This window comes from Drosophila bipectinata, chromosome XL (assembly GCF_030179905.1).
Source record: "Drosophila bipectinata strain 14024-0381.07 chromosome XL, DbipHiC1v2, whole genome shotgun sequence".
Classification (NCBI taxonomy): Eukaryota; Metazoa; Arthropoda; class Insecta; order Diptera; family Drosophilidae; genus Drosophila; species Drosophila bipectinata.
The window spans coordinates 14355750-14382195 of record NC_091734.1 but is presented as its reverse complement, the minus strand read 5'-3'; the positions used below and the strand labels follow the sequence as shown (position 1 = coordinate 14382195).

The 26446-nt window shown below is 41.6% G+C and overlaps 1 protein-coding gene and 2 long non-coding RNA genes across 4 annotated transcripts in view; 1 reads left to right on the top strand and 2 right to left on the bottom strand.

Annotated features, from left to right (window-relative positions):
• LOC138926393 (uncharacterized) overlaps positions 1–8134 on the bottom strand; it is a 42354-nt gene extending 34220 nt beyond the window's left edge. The window contains exons 1-2 of the long non-coding RNA XR_011442899.1: positions 8117–8134; positions 7852–8048 (exon numbers count right to left, since the gene is read on the bottom strand). This is a non-coding gene — a long non-coding RNA (uncharacterized lncRNA). The remainder of the gene's footprint in view (positions 1–7851; positions 8049–8116) is intronic.
• LOC108129020 (uncharacterized) lies at positions 187–1031 on the bottom strand. 2 transcript variants are annotated; one of them, XR_011443286.1, is made up of 3 exons: positions 1017–1031; positions 511–944; positions 187–453 (listed from the first exon to the last, which is right to left on the bottom strand). It is a non-coding gene; the product is annotated as an uncharacterized lncRNA (long non-coding RNA). The 2 variants fall into 2 exon arrangements; XR_001773537.3 differs by lacking the exon at positions 1017–1031 and having other exon boundaries at positions 511–1010.
• Positions 8135–16639: 8505 nt separating the features above from the next.
• Positions 16640–19285, top strand: LOC108128977 (uncharacterized). The gene is made up of 3 exons (XM_043210059.2): positions 16640–16803; positions 16859–17038; positions 17285–19285. The coding sequence occupies exons 1-3, from the start codon at positions 16718–16720 to the stop codon at positions 19158–19160; spliced, it is 2142 nt and encodes a 713-aa protein (XP_043065994.1). The 5' UTR covers positions 16640–16717; the 3' UTR covers positions 19161–19285.
• The last annotated feature ends 7161 nt before the right edge of the window (positions 19286–26446 follow it).

Genomic DNA, 26446 nt, shown 5'->3' with positions numbered 1-26446 from the left:
AAAATTTATTGAAAAAAAAAATCTAAAAAAAACGCAATACATATCCAAAAATACCAATTGGTATTTTTACCCAAAAACCATTTCGGATCAGTCAGTTAGATGGCAGCTATGGGATATATAGTCGGCCGATCCTTGTGAAATAATAAGATGGCCAGACCCAGAGCAAATAAAAATAATTACTAGTAATTAATAGTTACTGACTCGGCCATAAACAATTTATTGAAACTCAGAACAATTTTTGGAATACAGCAGTTCCAGAAATATAAACTTTAACATCCCTCGAATTTGTTTTGTAGAACACATAAGTACGTGTCAGAGGCGACTGCGCCTATTTGTGCCACTTGTTGTAAGGATTGCGTAGAACGGTTTGCATCTCGTTGGGGTAACACCAGTGTCTGGTCAGCTGCTCGATCCTCTGTGGAATCCTGCAGCCATCAAATCGGACGTGGCACACTGAAGATAGGGAACCACATTATGCAAGCTATAGGGCTATAGATCCCTGGAACTTACAATTGGAGGCGCATGTCGCTGACAATTAAGTTTCGGGATTAACTTGGGATCCGTCACACTTGTCCCCGCATGACATGGTTGGACCCCCAGTGGGGTTCCTCACGAATCTCTTGAATGGTTTGGCGACGGGTTTCGTCGCTACGTGACCAGTACGCTTATCCGGGTTAAATACGGATCGGTTCTTGTGGGTCTGTTTGGGATGTTGGGTCTCCTCTTGGGCTTTTACTGTCACCATTTTGAAATAAAATTATAACTGACAAATACTAATTTAAAAACGGGAAAATTCCGACACAATATTTTTAATATTCAAAAAATATCAGACTCTCAATTTTATATTCGACCTCACAGTTCCGAGATCAAACTTCGAATGACTAGAAATGGGAAAGCAGTTTGGGGCTACGATTTGACATTTGGGTTTAAGGCCTGAAGGCCTACTTGGGAGAGAAATATTTATAGAAATTTGAAAACATTATTTCAGAGGAAAATATTTGAGCGTTATGGCCTACTTGTTTCAGTTAATAAGTCTTTAGTTCCTTATTTCTTTTTTTTTTACAAAATATTTCAGAAGCCACTGAACTTGATATTTTGTGGAAAAAAGCCAATAGTCTTGAGAGGGAAATGGGCCAACTGAAAGTTGTGTTGAAACACCACATGGCTCCGCATCTTTGTACATGTATTATATGTAGTTTAGGGTTGTCATCAGGAGGCACAGGGTTGTGCAGAGCACAAGCGACATTAAAGACACATCAGAACTCATCAAACCCGAAACTAATAGAAAAAGTTCTGACAGCAGCCGCTGTTGTCTCTCGCTGTGTGTGATTCTTGTCGCTGTTTTGGAGAAGAGCCCTCCCACCCGTCCTTCTCCAGGACTTCCCCGAGACTCGCATTAAGGTTAAATAGTGAAAACAATTTCAGTTGTCCTGTGAGCCTGTGTCTCTCAACATAAAAATGATTTAAATGCAGTGCCATCTTGAAACTGTTCGGAGTTCGGAGTAGAGAGTCCATTTCTCTCTGGCGGAGATGGAGGCTCGCGTTGAGTGACAAGTTCCTTGCTGGAGGCCATGTATCAACTTGATGGCTGCCCGGTGGCAAACAGTGGTGGCAACTTCGTTATGACCGTTAGCAGCTCTATTTACCGGACTCCACGATTCTTCTATTGTGCACTTTTCAAAAAGAAACTGCTGGTTTTCCTTCTATTATTTGATTTTGGATTGGCAATGAAATGGACTAACATGAAAGACAAGTATCCCTAGAGACTTGCAGAGAACCAATAAAAGTTTATAGTATTATCTGCAGTGTAGGGTCTCGGTGCTTTATCGTCGCGAAGAGTGCAGAGCACTCCATCTGCATACTTAATGCATTTTCATTTTATTTCATTGCTTTAGTTTTTTGACCAGGCCCGAGGATGGAGGAGGTCTGAGCTGGTCTGGTCTGGTCTGGTATAGTGTCTGGGCCGTATCTGGGCTTGGTTGCTGGTATCTGCTGTAGTAGCTGTATCTGCATCTGTAGTATCTTGAGCTGTATCTTTATCTGTGCACCGGCTCTTTGCTCTATGGCTTGTCTTGTGTTTACTTACTTTCATTTGTTTACTTGTATTTCATTCGGTTAAGTGCTTGCTTGATTGTTTGGCCTTATCCTTATCCTCGTTTCTGGTTCGTCCGGCATCGTCCTGCCAGTAACCATTTCGGGGCAAACTTTTCACTTTATTGCCAACTTTTAACTCTCGCAACTGGCAACTGGTTGCAGCTTCACAGATCTACATATCCGCTTAGTTTTTTTTTCCAAAAAAAAACTGGAGTGAATGGTGAGCCGTATTTTCACTTCACTTGTTAACAACATTGTTGGGGGATTACATCAGGATTTTGTCACCAATTGGCCACCATCGAGCCAATAAATATGTAGTTATATCTATATATACAGTCGTTCGATTTGCATGGATTATCCCGGCATGTGAATGCATATATTTCACAGGATCTGTTGCTTTTTGGCCAGGATATGTATTTCTATTTTTTGTTGTTGTGATGCCAGCAGCAGCAACAGTACTGAGCTGAGCTGAGCTACAGAGCCATTGACCATAAACATCCATCCTTTATGCATACATTATTTTAATGAATTATTGATTTGGTTCGATTCCCCGACATGGTTCTGGGTGCTGGTCTGGGCTGGTCTGGACTTTGTTGAATGCAGAATGCCCTTTTAATATGATGTATCGATATGGACATCCTCATAGCTATGATATCCTTTCTAATGAGTGTAGCCTAGTTCCATTTCCTTATAATTTATAATATTTAATTTCAATTCAATCTGTTTTGGCAGCATAGATAACTAGCTTTCAACACTTTCTCCCAGATACCAGCCCACCTACCCACCTGTCTACCTGTCGGAGCCCTATTCGCCTTTTCAGGAGCCCTGTCCTTTGTGTGGGCGATACTTTTGTGTGGTTTTTGTGGGCTAAAGTAGCACTTTGTGTGTCTATCGGAAGGTTAATGGAAATAATGGTGTATCTATTCAATTATATCGAAGCCTTTCTGCTTTTGCTTTTGCTTCCTTGTTGCCTTTCTCATCAAAAGTGGATCTATATTTTTGGGGAGGCAATACCCGAAATAAACCCCAAAACCCTTACTCTCCCTTACTTCTGTCATGGAATGGAATGGAGTGTGTGTATCCTAATGGATGACAAAAGCGTTTTATGGACATTTTATGTTAGTGCATACTATTTATTATATTAAAAATCCATTAGTGATTTTTGAAACTGGTGGTCGCCGACCGTCTGCCACATCTTTCATTTTCGTTTTCAGTTTGATTGGCGCTTTCGGTTTTCAGTTTTCAGTTTTCTGGTTTCTGGTTTCAGCTTCGGTTCACTTCCAGTCACTACTGTTTTCAGTTACATTTACATTTTTGGCCCTCTGGTTGAGCCAAAGTGACGTCAATAAAACCGCCCGACGCCATATTGTGGCCACTAATTGCATTTTGGTTAAGCCATCGATGTCCTGAAACCCCAGCAGCAGATGGAAATGTAGCCCAACTACTACTCCAACTCAGCCCTGTCCTGGCCTCTGCGTTATGTATCTTTCAGATAGCACTTTCTGCACTTGATTTATCCAACTAAACAAAAAAAAAAAGGAAGATATATATATATATATATAGAGGAGCTAACGTCAGCGGCAAAGTCGCGCCATTAATGCACAAACTGTCAGAGATAAGTCCTTGTGGAGTGGGCGGAGTAAGCGCCTGGGCGTGGCACTAATATCGCGCCACTTTCTTAGCAGCAGGGATTAAAGTTGCTTGCATAATTCCAAGTGCATAATGAAGCATCCTGGCATAAGGCAGGATGAGGCAGGCTTGTTTTAAAGCTCTACTCCTTCTAGAAGGATGTATAAAACTAAAATTAATTGTCTCCCAGCGATGATGAATCGATTTCTTAAGGATATGCCTCTCTATTCAAAAAAGGTAGCTTCTATTTTTGGGGTATATTGTTGTGCCGGCCAGGCCATTAACCCAACAATGGTGGATAACTGGGCCAACAAGAAAGGCGTCCACTATCCTGCCATCCTGCCATCCTACTAGCGTATTCAATCTTTTTAACGCGATAAAGTGCCTAATGCACTGCGACCGATACAGAGACACTGTCCGAATCGACAGACCATACCTATCCATCCCATTGAACCTTTAGTGACCCGCCCCAACTCCTTTGTTGTTTACTGCTGGAGGATGACTAAGTAAATTGGATTGAATCCCATCCACTTTGCATGGGGCGATCTTCTCCAGCAGAGTTTCTGAAAAATTTAAAAGAAAACTTCAATAAAAAGTTAAGAAACAATGCCATAGAATACCACTTGATAAATAAATCCAAGAGTATCCCTCGGAGAGGCCTTTTTCCATTTATCCGAGCAAGATGAGATACGATACGAGGAGTGTATTATGCGTCCCAGATGGGCTCCCAGGCTAATTGAGTCATATGTCAGAGGTCGGTCGGTACAGGACAGAGGCCTAATGCCTAATGCCTAATCCTGAAAATGTGTAATGCAATTCGCATTGAGTGCCGACCGGGGAGCAATCAGCTTCTTTGATTTTAAGTTGCCCATTTGGCCATAAAAAATGAATGCCTCCCCCAATGGAGCCAGGCCATCTTCGAGGAGGCTTTCCAGAGTCCAGTGCCAGGGCATGAGGTTTCTGAAGGTTTTTAATTGAAAACAAACAACGCTTAAGCCAACTTTGGATCCCCATTCTTTATTTTTTGGGAAGTCTTCCAGCCCCCCCGCTAAGATTGTTTGCATGCGTGTCGCTGACGTTGACATTCGGAGTAGGAGTGGGAGTGGATGGCCTTCGGGTTAGAGGTCAAAGCAGGAGCAAAGGGTTCTGGTTCTCACTAGCTGGCTAGGTGGGCGGATTAAAGTTTTTCGAGGTTCGAGGTTTGAGGTTCGAGTATAAATAGCACAGCAGTCTTGAGTGTTTTTGGGGGAAGCGCCTTCGAAAGTGAAATGCGAACTCGGCGAACTTCGAACTCTCCTCCTCGGCAAGATGGTCCTCTTCTGGAGCATAAAAGTGAAAAACAATTGAACCCTTGGGCAAAATTGGTTTTGACAATGTAAATAAATAAAACACAAGCATAAATATTTACTGCTGACGGCAGTTTCGTTAAGGGCTTAGGCTGCCCTGTCCTGTCCCATCCCATCCCGGCAGGAGGTGGGAAGAGATTACAGGGGCTCAGAGTTGAGTAAATTTTCGAATGAGTGCCAAAGCAAAAGCCGGTCTGTTGTCAAAAGGATTTGCAGCTCATTTCATGCCCATAGTCCTGGGCACACAGGCACACAGACCAAAGCAGAAGCAGAATCAGAACCCTTTGGCCTCGAGTGCCTAACCCCGAGTGCTAATATTTGATTGTGTTGTCGGGTCAATGGGTAACACAAATTTCAAACTCAACTGGGCAACTGGGCATCCAAAGGCATCTAAACTGAAAGAAAAACTTTGTGCGAGTGTCCTGAAAGTGTCCTTCAAAAGTGAGAGCTCAAGAGTCCTTGGTATTTGTTGCATTCTTGTCCCCCCCGCCCAAATGTTTTCTGTGGTAATCGAGAAAATATTTTCCCTTTTTCTTTTTTTCAAAGTGAAGCAGGATAGGATTTTTGGCAAGACCTCGACCTGCCTTCATGTCCTTTGCCTTGGCCAGATCAGCTCCTGCATTTGGCCAATATTCAGCCTCAATTTGTGTGTAATTAACGTGAGACAGAGCCCATTGATGAGCTCTCCCTCTCTCTGCCGCCATGCCGATTCAATTGTCTGGCCAACCAGAGGTGTTGAAGAGTCCTGCCAGCCCAAGGACCAAGGAGTCCTGGCTGGCTCTTCGATTATTAACCAACTACTTACATTGCGGTGTCGGTATCATAATTGCTTTCGAACACAAGCCCCTTTCTCGGTTTAGATTCTATTTTAAAGTAAGGATTTACAGAGTCCTGTGGAGCATCCTGTATTTAATTAGTTTCACAAGTGGGAGAATGTTTATTGAACAAAAAACACACTCAGTCTTCAGTCCATTGGATGGCCATTCCAATAAAATATCCAACAGGACATCTTGCTCTGGCTGGCAGGATGGGAGCTGGATCCTGGGAGCTGCATTAATTTTACATTACTATTATAGCTGGGTGGATGGGAGGGGAGGCATGCCACTTGGCCATAATAATTTTCCGCGTAATTTATTTGAGCGCCATAATGTCATATTTCACACTGGGACAAGGACAAGGACGCGCCAGGATAAGAGCCGGGGGAGTAGCTTCCCCTTCCACTTCCACTACCACTTCCTCCTCTGAATTATTTAAGCTCCACACATGTGCTCCCGGGCGGAGCGGATGTGGGGTCTGGGGTGGCTGCGGAGCCCGTTAAAATAGGCGGAAGACGATTATCAGACAGTTTGCACACAAAGTTAGGGATCCAGAGTCTCGAGCTCTGAATCCCGAATCCAGTGGCTGCCACCCGAAAGCGGTTCACATTTATTGCCAAAATTAAATGACAATGTAGTTGGAAAAAGGCAGGAAGGGGGCAGGAAGGCAGAAAGGCAGTGGGCGAGTCAAGTTTGTTGTAACCGGAGATAGATGCGGATGATTTTTGCGGAAACGGAAGACAGGGGCGGGCCACGGTGTGAGGTAGATAACTTAACGGGGTCATGCATACACCCATGTGTGTGTCTATGTGTGTGTTTTTGGAGGAGGAGTGAAATTTTTCATCGAGCTTCATACAATTTTTGTGAGCTTGATGCTCGTCCTGCGCGCTATCAGTCCAAGTGTAAAGGAATTTTAAGGCTTCCTGGCAGATTGTTTGGTTTAACTGTGGCGCGGAATGCCAGCCAGTCAGGGGAGAGGGAGTAACAGGATGGTGGAGCAGGTGGTGCAGGACTAAAGTCATGTGGTCCTCGGGCTCGGGCTCAGGCTCAGGCTCGGGCTCGGGTTCTGGGCCAAAGTGCGCGCCGCTTTTGTTGAACTTTTGCGTAAGATTGCGCAGTAAATTGTCGAAAATTAATTTTCATTTTGAAAAGCTGCAAATTGCAAGGAAGGCTGGCTGGCACGAGGAGAGAAGAGCACGAACGAGATATGGTGGCAGGAGTGGGTGGTTGGGCGGCATCTCAAGGAGGTTTGTCAATTAATTTCTTGAATGGTTCGCCTAATTGAAATTTTATGGCTTTTGTGTTTCCTTGTCTGCGCTAGTCCTTCTCCTTCTGGGATGGTTTTCGAGATGGTGTACGGGTGGGAGTGGGGGCTGGGGGCAGGGGGCGTGGCATTTCTTCGACAACATTTCATTAAGCCAGCTAGTATGTGTGATTGTGTTTGCATGTGTGCGTTTAAGGGTCACTAAAATTGCAAGTTTGGCACAAAATCGAACACTTAACTTACAACTAAGTTGGTAAACACTTAAAATTAAAGCCATAAAAATACAAATTTAATTATGGTTAAAATTTTAAGAAAAAACAACAATGGGGTGATAATCGGGTGATCATAAAAGGTATCTTAAAAGAGGTCATATTTTCAACCAAAAAACTATTTTTTTAATTTTAAAAGCAAAAAAAAAAATAACAAAAAACAAACAAAAACAAATATTGCAAAAACAAAAGAACAAAAACATTGCATTTTACATGGCTTATTTACAAATTTTACATTTTACACAAAGAAAACTTCCAAAAATATAAAAAGATTACAACAACCTCCAATTCTAATGCAATTTGTTGTTGTCTCATTCTAACGTATGCAGTGCTTCTATTTCTCATTATGCATTATTTTTGTTATTGTAATCTCTTCAGCCATGCAAGTGAATTAAAGCCCCGTTATATGTGAAAAGTATGCAAGTCCGACTTACCAGCAATGTTGTTGTCTTCTTCTTTCTGTTTATAGAGGTGCTCCATTGGAGTCTTATTTTCCAAAAGCATGAAAAGGTTTATATTCCTCGCTATAATTCCATATTATATTGCTAATTCAGTCATTAATCCAGTTTTAAATATGTACATATGTAGTTTCATTGCTTGGCTAACTGGAAAGCCATAATAGTTTTATAAACTTAAGATAGAAATTAGGCATATGTTACTACATTTAATTTAACAAAAAATTTCATGACTAGCACTCACTTTATTATTCATTCCATTTTTGTTTTCTCCACCGCTTTTATTAAGGCCATCTTCAAGAATCTCTGCTTTTTAAATAAATTACGTCGAAAATGCAAATTAGTGTACGAATTGAGGATCAAGAGAATGGCGCTAATGGCGACGTTAGTGATGGCATTTGCACTTAGCGACGGCACTTCCAGTATGGCCGCGTTGCCAATGGCCGGCTACAATTGGAAATGGCTGCAAGCCAATCACTGCCGATGTTTAAATAAAAGATCACCAAACATAATCCCCATAACACAGCATATAAATCTCAATAAATGATTATCATTCCCTATTTTTTAATTACTTCTGTGGGTGAATAGATGGATAATACACAACTTTGTATATATGTATGTACATATGTATCTTAGCCAAAATATCTCCGATTCTGGAGCGGAATACCTGCCAGATATGGCCCACAGCGATTTCTATATCTTCTCCAATTTTAATCCGTTTCTCAAGCGGAATTTCTGAAAACGATTCTGGATCGTCTGGATTCTCCGTCAATCTGCATTAAAATCTTGATACATAATATTTTTTAAATTTTTTGTTCATTTTTCCGGATGGGACCCCTTGAAAATGCGATTTTGCCCCTTATGGCCCCCAGCGATGTCTATATCTTCTCCAATTTTAATCCGATTCTCAAGCGGAATACCTTAAACGATTTCTGGATCGATTCTCCGTCAATCTGAATCAAAATCTGGACACGAAATATTTTTTAATTTTTTGTCCATTTTTCCTGATGGGACCCCTTGAAAATGGAGTTTTACCCCCAAATGGCCCATAGCGAATTCTATATCTCCTCCAATTTCAATCCGATTCTGAAGCGGAATACTTTAAACGATTTCTGGATCGATTCTCTGTGAATCTGCATTCAAATCCTGATACAAAATATTTTTTTAAATTTTTTGTCCATTTTTCCTGCTGATATCCTTTAAAAAAGGGGTTTTGCCCCACATGGCGATGTCTATATCTTCTCCAATTTTAATCCGATTCCCAAGCGGAATACCTCAAACCTTTTCTGGTTTGATTCTCCGTCAATCTGCATCAAAATCTGGACACGAAATATTTTTTAAATTTTTTGTTCATTTTTCCTGATGGGACCCCTTGAAAATGGTGTTTTGCACCATATGGCCCACAGCGATGTCTATATCTTCTAGAATTTTAATCCGATTCTTAAGCGGAATACCTTTAACGATTTGTATGAATATTCGCATTCCGTTTTTAATAAACATGTATTGTAAAAATTGTATTAAAAATGTTCAATGAATATGTCTAAAAGTGTTTGTGGAGCGACCCTTTGTTAATCGGAATATATTTACATATCTCCCCGAACCTTAACCATTTCTTTGCCAAGTGCTATGCGATCCTTAACGATTTGTGCATCGAATCCCTTTTAATCTGCATCAAAATCGGAATCTGTATATTACAGAAATATATTTCGAAATTTGTACACACGACTGGCTGCACTTCTAATTAAGCAAACAGGCGACAAATGAAATCACAAATAAACATTAACGGACAGACAGGACTCGACAAATATGGTCGGCTATCCTCACAATAATCATATCAGCAATCCCAGTTTACGCTGTAATTCAATTAGAGTTCATTAAAATGATTACATAATAAATTATTACCAATGACTGGATACAGGCCGAGTCCCCCTGGCCGCAATAGTGCGACTTTTGAGCCAAATTAGTTTTTGTTTTTTTTGTTTTTTTGGTGAAATATGTGCATTTGTTAAATGCTCGTTTGCAGCCACGAATGATTCGCTTTTAATGCAAATGTCCATAAAATTATGAATTAAAAGCGTACGATAATGGTGGCTAATGTTTCCGCCATAACAATTGACAAGTTTTGGTGTCTTTTGTTACTATTGGTTGTGACCAGAAGTGACAGGTTTTTTCGTCACAGCTCACTGGGCTGTGAAATTGCACTTAATTAAAATTTAATAACTGATTGGTAATATCAAGAAGAGTACATATAGTACTTCCTGAGACGGGAATTAGTCCGGCGACAGGCTAAGCCCTGAATTGATGGGCCTTTGTGGCCTGTTCCACGGCAAAAATTAAAACAGTTAAGTGCTTATGCAAATCTAGGCTAACACATACACGGGGGCTTAGTCTACAAAGGCAGGCACAGCCTTGGCTGTCTTTCGAGAGCCTCTAGTCGGACAAGGGATGCCAAGTTTATAAATTAAAATTATTATTAAAATTTTATAAAAACATTTCTTATAGAAAACTTTTAGAAATATAATTTCTGAAGTCTTATCTTAGTTTTTAGTATTTAGGGTAGTACTTTATTGTAGCCAACCCTGATAACAACAAAAAAAAAGTAAAAGCTGTCGGGATTAGGCAGCCACAGCAACAGGCGTTCGCTATTCCCTTTTTAGCCAACTCTCTGCTAGCCATGGCACGCCCACTTTGCCAGTCAGCCGCCCCCTTTTGGTGGGCCATACTTAAAGGTGACACGGCGGCTCCAGCGAGTCACGTTTGTTCGCATTTTGTTAATTACAATTATGATAATGAATCTTACAAAAGGCTAATTAGTATGGTAAAAATGTTGCCAGCCACAAGAGCCCTAACTATGTGTGTGTGTGTGCAGGACCTGCACTCGACACTGGCCATGTTTCAATAGGATATAAGCCAGGATAAAAGCCTGCAACTCTTTAAACACTGTGTTCGCTTCTAAATAACTTTTCAGTTTTAATTCGAAACTGGATATTAAATCTATTACTTGAAAAACAACTATTTAACGCAATTAGTCAAAAAATAATATTTCTCTCTCGCTGGCCAGTAACGCTTCATTATAGCCAGATGCTAATGAAGCTTTATTTAAATCAAAATCGAGGCCACGATTGTATTGACATTTTGGTTACACCACACACTGGCCTGTACCCCCTCCAGTCAGACCACTGGGCACGTCCCGAGGGGTTATTTCACACATTTAAACCCTATATCAATGGTATTACAATTACAAAAATATTAAGTGACAATGGCAGAAGCATCAGCTCGCCATTTAATTATGAAATTTACAAATGTAACACACACATGGCGTTTTAAAATATATACATACATATATTGAATATAGTTGAATCCAATTGTTGTGGCTTGTTTGCTGTAATTGAAATTAATTTTAAACAATTACAAATTGATTTAAGTCCAATTGAAGAGCTAAAGAGTAGGGTAGGATGGATCAACTTAAAGATACATATGTATATTAAGAGCTTATGAAGAGAGACAAGGCCTTAATGATCTAGGAGATGTATTATTCATAAAGACTATGTTAATCCCTAGTACCCAAAGAAGAATATAAACCAAAAACCTAAGAACAAACCTAAGGATAACATCCTCTCTTAGGTTAATCCTTCCAAACTTATAAAAACCTCAAGCAAGGGTATAAAAAGCACTATAGGTTTAGTACACCCACCTCGCCCACCTAGTCGTATCCGTATCCGGTGACTTTTTAATCGATTCCGAAGCCAACGCCGGAAGTCAACGAATCCTGCAGTCGACACATGAATTAGCCTGACAATAGGCTTTGTCCTGGTCCGGGGCGCGGGTGAACGCAATTTGGGTAAAGAAATCGCAGCCAACTCAGCTCAGGATTTGTGCGAAAATTTGCTCCTTCCTTCCCCAAAAAAAAAACTCTAATAAAATAAGAAGAAAAAGTTGAAGATTTTTTATTTTGATTTCGATTTGCTTGCAGTTCTCCGGCTCCTTGAGGCCACAAATTGCTGCCGAATTTGCATATGGCTGGTGGTATTAAAAAAAGAGTACAGGGGGCACTGATAAATAAGAAGGCGTGGCATGCCTGTGCGCGACATGCACTCAAATGAAATCGATAAACAGTTTGGCATTTAATAAAATCAACATCAAACCACCCCACACCCCTACTACACCCCACATACCCCACTACTTGGCGCATTATCGATGCACAAAAGTTTCAGCTCAACACTGGCGATACCGATTCCGATTCCCGATTCCGATACGAAATCCGAATCGGAGTCCGCTTTTAATTACCTCGGCTTGTAGTCGTTGTATTAATTAATTGTCTGAAGTCCTTGCCACAGGACTCGGATCGTTTGATTAATGGTGCATTGACGGCTTCTCATCGCTTTTAAGCCACTCGCTTTATACCTGTGCTTTGGGCCAAAATCGGTTTTCGGCTTTAAACTCAACTGCTTTCACTTTAAACGGGAATAAACCTGGTTCAGAGTGTCCTTCAGAGCGAGATATTAAAATTTGGCTGGGAAGAAATTATTACTATAAAGCGGATCTCATATGCACATTTCACTTTTAATACTTTTTATTTACTTGAGTACTGAGAAAGTTTATTGGTTCACTTTTTATGGCATTTTTAAACACCGGTAGTGTTAAATATTTAAATTCTTTAAAGCTTAATTTATTTTTATGTCAAGAAAGGGTTATAGTCTTTTTAAATATGGCCTATATGGCCTATCATACATACATATGTGCTTATGACTATATGGCCTTTTGAAACACTGCCTTGAACAGTGTTTAAAAGTGCAATGTTTCAAAAAACCAGACACAGGGTTGCATTTTCAATGAATATGAATGTAGTGCATCTGCATTAAGCTACTTAATATTTTGTCACTGTGTATTAACCTGGCTACAACTAAACCGGCAATCTCAATCCCAACTGTCTGGCCTGCAGACCTTTGGCTAACTCGCATTAAATTCAGACGAATTTCAACATTTAGCATATTAAGCGGGGCAGGCAGCCCGGCTTTTGTAGCCGTAACTGGACTCCGGGGCTTCTGACCGACCGAAAGCCGAAAGCGGAGGAGGAGCAGGTCGTCCGTCTCGCTGCCGTGCACTCCCGGATACTCACACACACACACAGACGCAGACAAACATACATATATAGAGGGGCAGGACACACACTCGCATGTGAGTGGACAAGCGGATGTTGTGCGATGCTGTTTATGCCTTTTACATTTTCCGCCGTAATGAATTCAACGTAACTGTAACAGCAGCAGCCGGGGAGTGGAGAGAGTTGGAGAAGAGAAGAGTTGGTCCAGGGCTGGCAGCACACTGTGAAATTTCTAACTTCCGCTTTTTGTAAAGTTGACAACTTGGCTGTCCGGAGTCCGGACCCGGCATCATATGCGTCCTGCCAACGTGTCCTTAAAGTTGGCTTAGCGTCCCGACCCATTAGTGTGTGCTTAGGCTTACGGCTTATACTCTCGTATTTCTGTATTTCTGCCACTAATTTTGGCCAACAAACTAATGCCGGCCTACAGCGATCTGACCAACAGTTAAGCGATCACTTTTCCGCCACATTTTAATTATAAAAGCCCGTTAAAATAATGTAATTGTGATCAAAAGATAACACACAAATAAATGTTTATTTTCGTTTTAATGGCCAATGGTCCAGGACAATGGAAAAGTATTTCCCGGTAAGACAATTTAAAGGTGAATTGCCAGGACAGTTTTGGTCCTGTTTGCATGATAAAGTGCCGACGCAGTGGAAAGCAAAAAGGAAAAAAAAAGGACAAATAAAGGAGGATGGCAAGGAGTATGGCGAGAAAGTGGAGACCTGCGTCTGCAACTTGTCCAGCGACCCGTTTTCTCTTTCCCGGATCTTGGCCATAATTCCCGTGCATTGTGCAAGCGACGCGTCCACATCCGCCAAAGTGGCAACAGAAACAGCAACAACTGCAACAACAACAAGGGTCAAAAGTAATAGCAGGCAACAATAAAAAAATATATATTCGCAACAACAATAAGGCCAATAAGGGCAGAAAATGCAGGAAGACTGAAGCTTGTGGTTCAGACTTTGTAGATACCCGGTACTAGAGATTCTTCTTCAGGTCTCTAGAAAGCTTCAGGTTCTAATAAGGATTTTTGGTTTAATTTTAAAGAAATTTTATTTTTGAAGACAAAAGAAACTAACCGGTTGGGTTTTAGGCAAGAGATATACCCCTGTAAATCTATAAGTACCGGGTATTAATACCAACAAAAAACATAAAATGCAACAGCAAAAGTCATATAAGAAGCCACAAAGCATTAAAATCAACAAAAGCAAATAATATGGTATCATTTAAAAATTTTAAAATAAATATTAACAAAAAAATAAAGTTTCAGACACATATTAAAAGCTAAACATTATCTTCCCTAGCTCGAAGTAATATTATTTTTAAAAACCTACCCACATTTGTTTATTGTGTAGCTGGTTGAGTAAAAATTGCGGCAATAACAACACCATTGCTGGCAGGAAAGGAAAAATATTAAAATAAATTTGAATAAAAATGTCTGCAAAGATTAAATCACCATTGCCATGAGCCGACAGTCGCCGCCGTCTGCAATTCGCAGACGTTTCCCGTTTTCCCAGGGAAAGCCCTATCCCAGCATACCACCCACATAGCCCACCTTCCTCTTTTGCCCTTTTGGCTTATTGTTGGCAGCAACAATAACAACTCCCTCTTAGGAGGGAGAACCGCTTTCTGGACACTTTCTGTTCCCTGGCAGGCCAAAAATAATACGTATCCGTTACGGATTTCGCGTTTCCCACCCACTAGGCGACCCCAACCCAGGCCTCTGTATTTGGCCGCATTGTGCATCGTCTTAATTTGTTTATTTGTTGCCCTTTGCCCTCTGTCCTCTGCCCTCTGCCCTTTTGCCGTTTCACCTTTAAACAATTCCATTTACATGCGGCGACAAATTTCTGTTTTTATTACTTTTATTGTCAACTTTCCTCGGACCGAGCGTTTCGGGGTCACCAACTCACGATTTTTCCCCCAAAGTCCCACAGGAAAGTAAAAAAATAAAGACACTGACACTGCCGCTGGGCCTTTGATGGGAGGACCACACAGTTGGGCAATAACAATAAATAAGTTAATTTAAATACAATAAACACAATCGAAGCTGTCAGGGTCAGGTTAAGAGTCGAGGCTCCAATTAAAATCAGGGCACTGCCTCCATCTCGTTGGGAATACTTTTGAATAATTCTCTGGCAAAAGTATGCCTTGTAGGATGACTTTCATTCAGGCTAGTAAATATATCACATCAAAATATCAAAAGTAAGAAATATTTCTATACAAAATCGGAAAGGTAAGACCCAGCTAATAGGACGGTATTTCTTGATAAACGCTCTTTCACCAATAGGTCTCTAAAGAAGATCTTTGAGTCTATAAACCTAATCTCAACTTGATCAAAAGTAAAAAGGACATAATGCCAGAAAACTCGACTAAGAAGCGAAGAGCCGACGAGGAACCTGTCGAACCCGACGAATGTCCACAAAAGAAAGTAAAAACCAAGCCTTCCAAGCCAGACCCATATCCTTTTAAGGAGCCAAAAGAAAAATATGAACTTCCACAAGCTCCTCAATCATCAAAACTTTAGGGTAGAGAAGTCCTCCAACTCACAAATAATACCTCACTAATCAGATATCTTCTACGGTTCATATATTTAATTTAATAAAATGGATAATCCCAGAGGAAGAAATAAACTTTGAAGATACTAATGTTACTCCCCGTTATATTTAATGTTAAAATAAATTCAATATTAAATACAATAACCTTGTTCTTAGTTTAAAAGAAGAAAAAAAAAGTTCAAAACAAATATCCTATTCCTGTGGAGGAAAAATCCTTGGCCAAATGTAATACAAACAGAAGCCTTTCACGCGGAAAAATCACTTGGCTGTGTCTGGGCAAGTCTGGGGGAAAACTTTCCGCCGGAGCGGAAAACCCCTTCAGGCGGAATCCAATTGCTTTTCTTTGGTTTATTCAATTAGATTGTGGAAGCCCTATATAAGTAGTTTAGACTTTAAGCTTTTGATCTAATCCCGAGATCCTCCGATCGTCCTGTTGTCAAACTGAGATAAAGCAGCAATCCTTTAGCATTGGGAGTTGAAAAAAAAAAAAATATGCTCCAAGGAGGAGTGTGGGTCATAAAAATTCATTCGACTAATGGCTCGTCATTGCAGCAGCAGACAGAACAGGGGCATAGGGCCAGAGGGGCTACAAAAAGAAAAATAGGAAAAAAATAGTAGAACCGGGAATGGATCCACCCATTTCTGTTTGCACTTCTATTGGCAACATGTGGCGCTTTTATTAAAAATTCATTTGCTCATCACAGACACACGGCCCGGGAAAAGCCTGAAAAGAGAGAGAGGCCCTGAGCCGGGTAGAAAGAGGTGGAGCTACTGCACTGATGTCTGACGGCGATGATGTCGGTTCATCTTGGCGGCTTCCGTCCCCAGCCCGTCCCCAACCCCGGGCCTCTTTCATTCCTCTGACCTTCAGCAGCTGCCACATTTTCCTGCGATTTCTTTTCAGTGCAACATCAGTGCCCCGCTTCCCTTCTCTGGAGACCTTTTGGCCAAAGTATTTTGACCCGCATACGTTGGCAAGAGAGAGCGGAAAAAAAAAGAAAAGCCCCTGATGGGATGCCTGGAAAGTCCCACAACTTTAAAGGCAAAAATCGAAGCAGGCCGTGTGTTTAAGTTCCCTGGACGTTCCGTTTGGTGTCGGTGTTGTAGCTCATTCTGTCCCCGGCTTTCTAAGAAGCCACATCAATAAATATATTTTCTGAAAATATTAACTGAAAACACAAAATGTGGCTCGAAGTTGAGCCACCCAATATGCTAGGTTCACTGGATGTGAATAGCTCCACTGGCTTTAGCTTTGACAACTGTGTTCGGTAAGATATATTCATTTACCATCCTATATAGCCATCCCATATATATCCCTCTCAGTAACCGGGACTTGGTTAAGGAGGGGATTGAGGGACCCAACGTAGTCAGCACTGGCACCACCATTGTGGGCCTCACATATCGCGATGGCGTAATGATTGCCAGCGACTCCAGATCCACTTCTGGCTCTATTATTACTTTCAAGACTACTCGCAAGATTCAGAAGATCCAGGACCATATTTAGTGAGTATAGATAGTATCAACAGTATCATCGGTTCTGTTCCAAATTATACAAAACGTGATCAAAATTTATGTAAAATGTTTGGCCTTTTCGGTAGTCATACCCGGTACGCGGTATAGTTCCTCGCTCTCCAAGTCCGACGGTTCATCGCGTTCTTCCAAAGAAAATTTTGACAAGAAAATGTTTCTAATCTGAAATCTTCGTTTCGTCTAAATTCTTTCCATAAACCACAATCCCTTGCCTTCCAGTGCCGGTGGAGCCGGAATGGCGGCTGACATTTCTGCCCTGCTCGATCTGACCCATGCCCAGATGAACCTTCATCGAATGAATACCGGTGACCGTTTGGTGCCCGTACGCTGCGCCAATCAGTTCCTGAAGCATGTCCTCTACCGCTTCCGGGGCGTCCTCGGGGCCAGCTTCATCATCGGCGGCGTGGACAAGGAAGGAGCACATCTGTTCTGCACTCGATTCGACGGCACCACCGACATCCTACCATATGCCACCATCGGATCGGGAGGAATGGCAGCCATGGGTGTACTGGAGACCCGTTACAAATGCCGAATGAGCGAGTCATCGGCCCGTCGTCTGATCAAAGAAGCCGTCCACTGCGGCATGGAAAACGACTTGTATTCTGGGAACGAAAGCCACATTTGCACCATCCGCAAGGACTACTCGGTGAGCTTTGAAGTCGACAGCACTGAGGACGATTGTGTCGATCGCGACATTGCCAACATAAGGATCAAGCCGGGCTCCACCAGGATCCTGAAAACCGTCGTGCACTGGGTCGCCGATATGTACGACAATATTGTGTACACCCTTCCCAGGGACTGCGACAGTTGGTATCCGGTTCCGCGACACAAGCAGGGCGAGGTGGAAATATGGCGCAACGGGCGGGGACCGACAAGGCTCTTTGTGCCATTTGGAGAGACTAGGCCAGCAACGGGAGCTCGGCCTGGACAAGGAGCGACCCAAGGAGCCCCGAACCCGAGGGCAGTCCGAAAGGTAAGGTCTGGCACTCGTCCGGGTGCAGTCCCCCGCAAACTTCCTGCCGGAGGTGCCACCAATAAAAGAGACAAGTGCTCTAGGACTCCCGAATGCAGGCGTTCTACCAAAAACACCAATCGTAAAGCCGGAGGTAAACGCAGCCCGAGTCGTCGGAATGGAGGGCGTTCCGGAGGTCACAAGAAACGTACTAGCCGTAGGAAGGATGCCGAACAAGGACTCCAAAATGAAGGCCCAAAGGAGGGATCTGTGAAGATCCGCTCAGACGATGGGGAAGACACCGAACGCTCATCTGAAGGTACTGAGCTAGAAAGTCTTGAAGAATCCAGTGGTGTAGAAGACAATCGTGTCTTAGGCGACAGCGAAGATAGCTTTAAAAGTCTGCACAGCTCAGACCACAGCGAGATGGACCTTGGCCCAGAAGACAGTGCAGAGAAGAAGAGTGGCTCAGAAGAGTTCGTATACAGCGACATGGAAGAGTGGGATGGACCTACCGATGTGGGGCAGGAACCAGTGGATGGATTCGATAGGAACACTCAAAAACAGGAATGGGTTGAACGTAGACGTCAACGACGCAGGCAGATAATGAGACTGATAGGATGTCGAACAGGAGCCGGTGCAGCCCCAGGTGGAGACGGTGGGGATGATCCAGGACGCGGCGGAAGAGGTAATGGAAACGGAAGGGGCGGTGGTTCCGGTAGACGCGACGATGACGATGAAGAAAAGAAGAATGCCGAAAAGAAGAAGGCCAAGGAAAAGAGAAAGAAGAAGAAAAAGGAGAGAAGGGAGGCCAGAGAAAGGCTAAAAAGAGAGGCTGAAGAAAAGAAAAGAAAAGAAGACGAGGAAGAACAGAAAAAGGCTGAACAAAATAAGAAAAGGGCTGAAGAGAAAAAGTCTGAAGACAAGCCTCAAGACAAGCCTCAAGACAAGCCTCAAGACAAGCCTAACGAAGAGAAGAAAGATGAAGACAAGTCTGAGGCTGATGAAGAAGAGGAGAATGCAGAGAGCAGCCTCTTGATCTCCCCAAGTCGCCCACTGAAGAGGCGGCACAGCAGCGACGCGGACGACGAGGACAGTGACGACGACGAGAAGCCTCAACCCGCCAAACGGGCCCGTTTTTAGGGAAGGACTTGCTCCACCCAAGCCTCCCCCAGTTAATATTTTCCATGGTTTATAATTTTTGGTATTGCTCGCATAAATTCTACGATCTTCGGATCAAAACGTAATTATACTCTCTTGAGATTTCATTTTTTTTGGTATTTTTGAAACAAAAGTGAGAAGCTATTTGCCATGAGGGGACAAAGACAAATAGTTTACCAAAAAAGGGACACACAAATCTAAATGCTTTTTGGCCAAATATTTGAAGTAAATTTTGGCGTTTGTTGTTACCAGTTTGTGCTACCATTTGCAGTGGCATTGTTTTTACTCTGGTGTTGGCCCTTGTCCTTATTCACTTCAAACAAAATGCTAAATGAAGTGGAAGCAAGGAATTTCACACAATGCACACCGGGCTAACTCCTCCCAGCTCCACCCAGCTCCAGCTCCCTCTCTGGCCTACACATGTGACTGACTGTTTTGGCGGTTCGGTGGGCTGGGGTGGGCATGTCCTGGGGGCCTCCCCCCCCCCAACAACAACAAATAAACAGACAAAATAAAACGAACCGAAAAACCAGAAAACGTAACGAAAATAAACCAAAAATCTCTACAATAGGGGGTTCTGGTTCTGGGTGGAGGAGGAGGGCTGCTATATAGGTTTTTGGTTTGAATTAGGGCTTAAGGGGGGTTTTAGGGTATAGGGTTTTGGGGCGATGTACTGAGCGATGTGAGCATTCCGGTAAGAATTCGGGTTTTAACTCGAAAATCACATCAGTACACAGTGCAGCATGCCGGCTGTCCTTTTCAGTAAGTTGCCTGCCCATTGTCAACCAGCCACGCCCCGTGCTCCCTTCCTCTTAGCCTTTGTAGTATAACCCCCTCTTGCCACTTGGCGAGGCATCAAAAAGTACTTCATTATTGCGCTCGATTGTGCACGTGTCTATACACTGATCAAAAATACTACTAAAATTTACAAAATAATTAAAAGAAATTACCTAAGAAAAATATTTCTTAGTCCTTTTAAGAATATCCTTTAGGTATATTTCCTTTAAATTCTTTTCAATTCTTCTATTTTACAGTGAAACCTCCTAAAAAGTGGTCTGGGGGAACTGGAAACCTGGGCATCCTGGCACTAGGACACTCTGGCCACAGGACAACAGCATTTCATTTGTTGTCCTTCACATTCTCTTTTCACACTTGGCACGTAAACAAAGGGAATGGCCCTCGGCCCTTGGCCCACAACTGGGAGATGGGGAGTCCTGGCGCTACCTTTTGCATTGCAATGTGTCAGCCAGGTCCTGTTGCCCTCTCCACTCTCCACACTAGGTGCTACCTCCTGCTCCATTCCCCCTCTTACTTTCCCCTGGTGGACCACAACTTTAGCTGTCTGTCAAATATGCTGGAGAAATATTTCAAATTGTGGCTGCTAAAAATTGAACAAACCACCTTTTCTTCCTTTTCACGTGACCTGCTGTTTGTTGTCCTTCGGGGGTGCCACTCTCTCTACCACACACAACAAAAAAAAAAAAAAGAAAATACACACCAGGACCCTAACCTGGACTTTCAAATTCTCCATCTCTCTGCCTTTTTTTTTTGTTTTTGGGGAAGTGTCGGTGTGTAGGGGAATAGTATTCATTTCATTTATTTATTTGGTATTCAAAGCCCAGGTCGCGCCACCTCAGCTCTAACCTCTAACCTCTCACCAAGTGCTATCCGGCAGCATCAAGAATTTCATTATTTGCCAGGTGTGTCTGTGTAATTTTAAAGCAGTACCTGCATCATCCTTAAATTATCCATTTTCTTTATTTTTAGTTCTTTTAATTTGGACCGAATGTTCATGCCATAAAATGCCAGAGACTATCCTTAAAGTCGCACAAAACATGCCTCAAATGGAGAATAGTATTCCTGTTGTAAAGTTGCCTTTTTCAATTAATTCCAACCGGCTTGGCATATATGCTTTGGTAATTTCACGGCTTTTTTTTAATTAGCAAATTAAATGTGTAACGAAATCCTTAAGCCGAAAAAAGCTGAAAAGACAGGCGAACCAGACCGCAAGGACCTTTCAATTTGCCTAAGTGGCCGCAAAGGATAAACGCTTTGAAGCGTAGATAAAAGCCGAAAGGATTTGAACAATTTAATAAATAACCACAGTCCATATCCACATACATATGTATAATTTTGTCCAATAAATGGTATATAGTTAAAAAGAAAATCAATTTAAGTCAAAATTAGATTTTCAAAATAAACAACACACACGCGCGCTCAAAACCAGGACATTAGCGTTGACTCCACCCAGACCTCGTCCTTAAGAAAAAAAAGGATATATAACACACACGCAAAGTTTAAATATGAGTTTTTTGGGGAAAAAGTTTTGTGAGGCGTAAATATTTTGTGTGGCAGCCGGAGCCTTACTTGCCACGACCCCTGACCCTCCTGCACCTTCCACTCTTACCCCTCCTGAATCCTGTTTATCCTTTTTTCCAAGGCAGGGCACGAAAATTGCCGTCCCAGTGTTTGATTTATGCCGGTTGAATTTTAAAATTTTCCCTTTCTTTGGAAGAAAACGCACGCCAAATCCGATTAAGTTTTCACAGAGAACCCCACTCCACCGTCGTCTTTCTTCTACACCATACACACCATATATGGCTGGGTATGTGCAGAGTTTTTTAAAAGATAAAAAAAAAAAGAAAAAAACATTATAATAAAATACAAAGAGTCGGAGGAAAAATCGTTCAAGGAAAAACTTGCGTACTTTTTTTTTTTTTTGAGAAATCTGAAGACAAAATCGCGGGCGAAAGGATTCAATTTTCTAAAGTGAAAAGCACATGACCAGCAACAACAAATCAAAGCCTTTGAAGTGCCACAAAAAAAAAGAATCAGAAGCCGGCAAAAAAATATCCTTCTTTGTTGAAAGGAAACGACCTTGCTAAATAGTTGACTTGTCACTCAAAAAATAACACAAGAAATATATGGAACACCCACAGAGTGAATGACAAGTGAAAACTGGTGACCTTTCTGGGAAATATTTTAGTGGTTTCTGCTAAAGCAAAGTTGGGTTTATTTTAGGAAATTTTACAACAAATTTTAAACAAGTTTCTAAGGTTTTAAAATATTTCCAAAAATTTCCATAAGAGTTTGGTGGAAATAAGCTTTCTTAAAATAAATCCTACAAAAATTTTATAAAATATATTCAATCTTTAAATATAAAAATTTATGAAGAAACCTCAAAAATATGTATAATTTTTACTTCAAAATATATATTTTTTGTAACTTACTTTATTTGTAAGCCTCTTTTTGTATTTTTTCCAGTCTATTCTGATGTTTGATGTTCGTGTTGGAATTTTTATGACTTTTTCGTCGCCTTGGCAAACAAGGGGGTGTGGTTGGTGTTACGGCCAAAAACCCCAGCACCTTCGCCTAATTTGGTAATACAATAATTAGGAGAGGGGCTGGCGATGTTGGCGAACTTAATCATTAATGACTTTCCGTCAACTTGTCAGCCCACAAATGTCATAATAGATTTCTTGGAGCTTTTGTTTTTGTTTGCCAGCCAGTCAGCCATAAAAAAAAAAAACCAAAAATACCGTCAACAAGGGGGCCCTTGTGACCCCCACCATGAAATGACCACAAGTTTAATGACATTTTCCGTTGACGGCTTCGTTGATTTGTTGATTCTGTTGACTGATACAATGGCCCACACTCCGTTGGCCATTTCCATCTAATTTACGCCGAAATTGATTAATCCGCGAGCCACTAATAACTTTTGATGGCAAAGGCCAAACACTTTCGCAAAGGTCTCGTAACATTCCACAATATATTTATGAACGGCATGCGGAATGTTCCCGACCCTTAAAAAGTATTTTTAAGTCACAAGTATATTCTTCACATCAACTTCTCGCCACAAAATCCAAAATCGAACTGAAGTCAAGCCAATCGATCGATCTTCCTAGTAATATCTCTGTTTATTATTTCAAGAGCTTAGCTGAGAGCCAAGTCTGACTGAGTCCAGAGTCTAAGTCTCTCGTCCGATTCTCCTCAGCCACTGCCCCCTCTAAAAAAAAATTAAAGAAACCGAAAACCTCAGCGAAATTCAATTGTAATCAGTGCAAATTGAAAATTATACATTTCTTTGCCGTTGGGCTTTTCAGTTTAAAACAAAAAAAAAAAAAAATAAGAAGAACTAAAAGGAGTAATAAAATTATTTTCTTTTTTCGCTGAAAAGCAAGGCCAAAATGGCTCTGGGGGAAAAACTCGGAAAAAGTCAACGGAAATCTTGCATAAAGCTTCCTCCCATCTCCCATCTCCAGAACCCTTCCCGAAAAATTTCTCTAGATAAAGTTTTAAATGCCGTTGCAGACCGAAACAGTGGCGTGCGGCAAGGGGGTTGTACTATATAAACATTCAAAGGGGTCGGTGGGCTATGGTGAGAGGGGAGGTCCTCCGAAGAATCCAACTGAAAACTAACATAAAAAGCCAAAATCTTGCAGCACTTGAAAACGCCAAGCCAGATAAAGTTTACTCTCGATTTTTTGTCATGGGCGGTGGCAGAGGTGCAAAAAAAGGGGTTACCAAGGAGTAAGCATATTTCCACCACTTGATTCGCATTGATTTCTGAACTGAGCGTGGGGGGTGGGGTATTATTTGGAAGGGTGGAGTCGTGGGTTCTCAAAACTGTCTCAAGGCGAGAACGCGTCGAAAGTTGTAATTAAAACCTTGGAACCAAGTCGCGACAAAGCCAACAAGTCAGTGTCATACCCTACATTTTTGTTAGCCAAAGGGGTATATTAGTTAATTGTTAGTTTTTTGGTAATAGATAGAATTTTTTTAGATATTTTTTACTATATATTCTAAGCCTAAAATGCAAACAAATTGGGGCTTCGGGGCTTAATGTTTTTGGTTAGAATTTCTCAATTGTTATAGCTTAGCAAAAAAAAAAGTTAAATTTAAATAATTTTTAACCAAATAATACTTAAATAATAATTTAAGAAATTTACCGAAAAATCTTCTATTTCTCTCTGTGTATTATCCCAAGACCATTTACCCTTGGAAAGCAGCAGAAAACCAATTGAGGTACGAAAATTGCAAACTTTGTCTATGGCGGAAATGTGGGGGAGTCCCCAGTCCTCAGTCTTTGTCCTGATTCTCGAAGGAGTTCGCTCCTGGCAGGCCAGGAAGAGCAGGAGGAACTGATCCGGAGTCAGTCGCTTGCCCTGCGGAAATATTGATTCTCTCGTCTGGTTGGAAATTCTCAAGACCCCCGTGCCCCCACTGCCGGTCTCAACTGCCACTCCTTCAACCGCCCCTGCCATTTATCCTTGGGAGTTGAGAGGCCAAAGTTTTGCATTTTTCGCCAGACACGACTTCTTTTGCAGTTTTTCACTTGGAGTGTGTGTCATGCTAATTATAAATCGAAACTTCCGGACGACACTTTGTGAACTGTGAAGAAGTCTAAGACGACCGAGCCCCCTCTTTTAACCTCAGCCCTCAGCCCATGGCCTCAGCCCCCTTTCTTCATTCACTTCTGGCACTTTTCTGACACTTTCTCCACGTTGTAAGTAAATTAAATTCAATTAAATTAATGCAGCTGGCAAGTTTTTGGCTAAATCTTTCACTTGCCAATGGCTTAAGTACACTTGAGGGGCTTTAAAAATATATTTTAAAATCTATAAAGCCTTCGCTTTCTGTTTTTAAATTTTATTTGCAATTTTCATCGTTTTTTTTTCGTTCATAACCAGACCCAGACCGCATAGCATGTATAATTATATATTTAATTCAATTAATAAAATATTTTAAAAGCATAAAAGCTGACAAGTTCTACTCACTCCCTGGTATAGCTCAGCCCCCCTGTCCACTCGTCTCCACCTGGTAAAAGCAATCAACGTCAGTCTGTGGCCAGGTCTGGACGGTACGGGGCGTCAGGTATCTGGGGCTATTGGATATAGCCCGCGATTGAGTGACACTGGCATGTAATTCGATTTTGGTCGCCTCTCATTTATGAACCGCGCTCGAGTTCGTCTCTTAATGCCCATTAATGAGAGGGAGTTTATATTTTTTTCCTTTGGGTATAAGCGACGTTTATATGCTCTTTTAAGTTTTAAAATTCAAAAAGTTTATACAAGTATAAATATATATTTCTTCAAAGAAATATTCTTTTTCTTTCTTTTTAATAATACCATTTTATGACCCAAAACCTTAACAACTAATAGATCCTTATCCATCATTATCCTTACATTGTCCTACAAATTTGAGCCTTAGTTTTTATCAGGACCCCCCCTCAAGCTGCGGACAAGAGCAAATTAATGCAACATCTGGTCGGACTTTCAACGTCTTGGCCAACATCCTGTCCATCCAACAACATTGTTGCTGCTGGAAAATTTGCTTTTAATTTTTTAATGACACATTTAGTCGCAAAGGCATCAGAATTTCAGACTGCAGGCTGATAAGGTCCTTGTTCTTAGGACTCTCAACGACCAAAGGACTTGAGAATATTCTTTAAAAGTGGATGGTGGGCTTTTATCAATACTTAGCTTTAAAAACCTAATTAAAATTATATAGTTTGTTTAGCATTTTTAAGCCACTTTCACACTTGATCCTTTAGCCTTTAGATCCGTTATCCTTTAACCATCTTTTCCAAAAAAAAACACACACACACTGCTTTTGTAAAAAGCAAAAACTATTGAAAAGCGAATAGGTTGAAAACCCATGTGTCCTTTCCAGGACTATATATGTGTGTGTGTGTGTGCACGATATATATATGTGTGTGTGTTTATATCCTTGGCTATATCCTTTGACAATGCCAATTGGTGGCAACGGCAGCGGCGTTGTCCTTTTTACAATTTTATTGCTTGTTTACGAGCTGCTTTTCGGTTTTACTTGACTTTGGGGTAGCCTTTGCCCTAAGTCCTTTGGCTCCATGTCCTGTGTGTGTCGTGTGTCCTTTGGCCTCCTCCCAATCGCTCTCTAACCCAAACTTTCTGGTCTTTATCACTCCCAATATCAACACAGTGGCAAAATGAGAGGTTTAGTTTGGTTTTCTGGCTGCTCCTGGTCTTGGTCCTGGTCCTGCTGCTCCTCCTCCTCCTGCTGTTGTTGTTACTGTCGATGTGCGGTTAAATTGCGGTTCGTTCTTGGCCCAATTCGATGGCCAAAACCAGGATTGCCCTCCATCGCCCCTCCCCGCCCCTCTATGTTTACTGCACAAACACCCAAAAACTTTCACAAGCATATAATCGAAAAAGTTTGTGTATTTTTTGGGGGGGAATGGGCTTGTGGCAGTAGCATTTGTGGCAGAAACTCTAAGAAGCAATAGTGTC

Bases quoted from the DNA above. Each gene is read 5' to 3' on its own strand.
- LOC108128977 (XM_043210059.2), top strand. From the start codon at position 16,718: ATGTGGCTCGAAGTTGAGCCACCCAATATGCTAGGTTCACTGGATGTG. The intron at 16,804-16,858 runs GTAAGATATATT...TATCCCTCTCAG, and splicing joins AGCTTTGACAACTGTGTTCG to TAACCGGGACTTGGTTAAGG. The intron at 17,039-17,284 runs GTGAGTATAGAT...CTTGCCTTCCAG, and splicing joins AAGATCCAGGACCATATTTA to TGCCGGTGGAGCCGGAATGG.